This window comes from Argentina anserina, chromosome 1 (assembly GCF_933775445.1).
Source record: "Argentina anserina chromosome 1, drPotAnse1.1, whole genome shotgun sequence".
NCBI classification, from domain to species: Eukaryota; Viridiplantae; Streptophyta; class Magnoliopsida; order Rosales; family Rosaceae; genus Argentina; species Argentina anserina.
In genome coordinates, this window is record NC_065872.1 from 16,716,028 (window position 1) to 16,719,776 (window position 3,749).

At 39.4% G+C, this 3,749-nt stretch overlaps 1 protein-coding gene across 1 annotated transcript; it reads right to left on the reverse strand.

Annotated features, from left to right (window-relative positions):
- Positions 1-296: 296 nt before the first annotated feature.
- Positions 297-1,388, reverse strand: LOC126799607 (uncharacterized). The gene is made up of 2 exons (XM_050526848.1): positions 1,089-1,388; positions 297-997 (listed from the first exon to the last, which is right to left on the reverse strand). The coding sequence occupies exon 2, from the start codon at positions 717-719 to the stop codon at positions 402-404; it is 318 nt and encodes a 105-aa protein (XP_050382805.1). The 5' UTR covers positions 720-997; positions 1,089-1,388; the 3' UTR covers positions 297-401.
- Between the last annotated feature and the right edge of the window lie 2,361 nt (positions 1,389-3,749).

Below are 3,749 nucleotides of genomic sequence, written 5' to 3' on the forward strand. Positions count from 1 at the left end.
TCGGACACGGTTGTGGAGCCATACAATGTGACGCTTTCTGTGCACCAACTTGTGGAGAATGCTGATGAGTGTATGGTTTTGGACAATGAGGCTCTGTATGACATCTGCTTTCGGACTCTCAAGCTTGCCACCCCTACTTTTGGTGATCTTAACCACCTAATCTCTGCCACCATGAGTGGTGTGACATACTGTCTTCGGTTTTCTGGACAGCTGAAATCTGACCTTCGAAAGCTTGCAGTCAAACTAATCCCTTTTCCGCGTCTCCATTTCTTCATGGTTGGGTTTGCACCCCTGACCTCAAGAGGATCACAGCAATACCGTTCTCTGACTGTTCCTGAATTGACACAGCAGATGTGGGATGCCAAAAACATGATGTGCGCTGCGGATCCACGCCATGGACATTACCTTACAGCTTCTGCCATGTTCCGTGGTAAGATGAGCACTAAAGAAGTTGATGAAGAGATGATTAATGTCCAGAAAAAGAACTCCTCATACTTTGTTAAGTGGATTCCCAAGAATGTCAAATCCAGTGTGTGTGACATCCCACCAAAGGGTTTGGCAATGGCTTCCACTTTTATCGAGAACTCAACTTCCATCCAGGAAATATTCAGGAGGGACAGTGAGAAATTCACTGCTATGTTCAGGCGAAAGGCTTTCTTACACTGGTACACTGGAGAGGGAATGGATGAGATGGAGTTCACCGAGGCTGAGAGTAACATGAACGATCTGCTAGTTGAGTAACAACAATACCAGGATGCAACTGCCGAGTATGAGGAGGAGTATGAGGAGGCTACTAGGTGCTCAAGGCTTGAGGATGTTGAAGAAGATCAAGAGAATGTGGATGATGTTGATGATGACGTGGCACTGAAGGAAGGGCAAGGGAGCCTGCTCCAATGGCGTCAAGTCAGAGTCGCCGCTGTGTTCGAAGGTGGAGGACTGCAACTGTGTCATCAAGCCACTGGAGGGATGCAGATGTGCTAGTTTTGAATATTGGCCACTGGTGGAATTATGGGAAAACCATCAGAGAAGGATGCTAATTTCAAGAAGGAGAAGAGATAAAGATGAATATGACTGTAGAAACTGCATACCGGAGATCAATGGAAACCTTGATTGACTGAATTAATGGTGAAGTCAACATGAACAAGACTCATGTACTTTATCGAACTTACGCTCCTGTACATTTTCAGTGATAGTGATTGGAATGCTGGTGGTGGTTGTCACTTGGAAACTCTCATATGGATTAGGCTCGTTGCCTGTTTTATCCGACAGTGTATACAAGACTATCTTTGATGTGTTATCTGAGCGATCAAATGAAACACATGTAAGAAAAGTCAATTTTCTGAATGTAACAAAAATGTCTCTGTGGAGAAAAGATGGTCATGCTTCTCTGTACTATTTAGGAGCTCGTCCTCAGACTATGCTCGATCTGGCTCTCCGATTTGCTAATGGTGAAATGATCAAGTATTTAAAGAATGTGTAGCTCCTTCCAACACTTCCAACACAAAAAGAACCGATTCTTTAAACAATGGACATCATCATCTTTGCCTTAGCTTTCTCTTTTTTTTTTTTTTAATATGGCTTAGGAGAATGGCTGTCACCATGTGTTTGTAGGTGGATTGTGGAATCTCTAGCTCCTTTCAACACTTCCAACACAAAAAAAACCGATTCTAATTAAACAATGGGCATCATCATCTTTGCCTTAGCAAAAGGGCTTGGGAGAATGGCTGTCAGCATGTGTTTGTAGGTGGATTGTGGAATCTCTAGCTCCTTCCAACACTTTCAACACAAAAAGAACCGATTCTAATTAAACAATGGGCATCATCATCTTTGCCTTACAAAGCTTTCTCTTTTTAAAAAAAGGGGCACGGCATGTGTGATTGTTCCAACACTTCCAACACAAAAGCTGATTCTAATTAAACAATGGGCATCATCGTCTACTAGTAACTCGTTCTTATCGACAAGAAAATGGTATTTGAAGAAAAAGATGGTGAAAATGATTGCAAGCAAATGTTTGTTTTTTGATGTCAATGATAAACTTGCTAGTGAGGATCGATTACTTTGTTGAAATATTTGCTAAAAGCAAGGAAGATGATGCTCAAACAAATGAAAAAAAAATGGTGATGCGTGGTGGTGGGAAAGATTGATGGGAAAGAGATAAAGAGAAGAAAAAAAATGGTTTGATGCTTTTCGGTAGTGGATGGAAAAATTTCTAAAATTAAATTTATCTGATTAAAATATATGATGGAAAGATTACTACAAAATTTACGGAGCCTCGGAAGCTAGCTCCACAAATTCTCCAAATCAAAGTGCATACTTCAAGCTGCGCTTTCGACACGTGTGACGACGACATGTCTGCAGCACGACTTGAAGTGGGGGCATTTGTAGACAGATGAAATTTAATGAAGTAAATTATCTTCATTAAATGATTAAATCGACCAAGAGCCCGACAAAATTGCACACGTGGCCCAAAATTCAACAAATTTGGTGCAGATCCGAATAAAACTCGTGTCAGCACATAAATGGATAATCGTAATTGAAGCTACGTGATTCCGACGTAAATCGGAAATTGAATGTCATTGACGATTCGAAATGGTAATCGGACATTCGATTAAATTAATAAATTTTCAACGGTTGTAATTAAATCTTTTCGGTTTAATTTAGTTATGAGAATAACTAATTTTAAATTCATCGAAAAATACATATTGATTTAATTATATAATTAAAGAAATTTATTATTTTAGTGTCATTAAAATATTATACAAAATAGAAGGCTTGAAACTATAAATACTACTTCCAACAAGAAGAGAGGAGACTTGAGAAGAATAGAGAAAATCACTTGAGCAAGATCACTCTCGAGAAATCTCGAAGTCTCCCAAGTCCACGAAAAATCGTCAAGCTATCAAATTTCTCGTTCTTCATCAAATTCAAATCCAAACTCAAGTCCATGAAGAATCGTCAAGCTACCAAATCGCTCGTTCTTCATCAAATCCGAATCCAAACTCAAGTCCACAGAGAATCGTCAAGCTACCAAATCGCTCGTTCTTCATCAAATCCGAATCCAAACTCAAGTCCACGAAGAATCATCAAGCTGTCAAATCGATCGTTCTTCATCAAATCCAAATCCAAATCAAACTCAAATTCTCAATATCAAGTGCACGTCACCCTTGAGCCCAGTTATATACGGAGATGAAATCAGAGCAGTTCACAAAGATTGTAACTCCGCGCTTGATATTCAATAAATCACACTTTATTTGTACACGTGTCTGCATTCTTATTTGTTTTCAAATTCTCGTTCTACAACGTGACAACTCACATCACAAACAAAGCTTACCTAAAACTTGATCTTCTGAAGCAGTTGCAATCTTATCATGTTCTCTCTTCACTTTGTTTGGCTCAGCTTTACGAGATGTTCTCAATGGGAAAGGATTATTAGGTACTGCGGTATTGATGGTTAACACAGATTCCTCTTCAGTTCGTGACACACAGAAAATGCGGGGCCGGGTTCCGTATAGCATCTTTCTCCACTGCTTTGGATGTAAGCTGAGTACCAACAACAGCATGAAATTCTTGTGAGTCCATCATTCATAAAGGACGCCTCGTTCTAAAGATTTTTTACTTCTTGTTTAGAAGGAAACATCATTACCACACAACATGGACAAGCTCAATTCATATATTCAACAAATACCCCCTCTCCGTAGTATTTTACTATAAACATTTCGGTTCAAAAACCTAAAATAAAATGATTAATG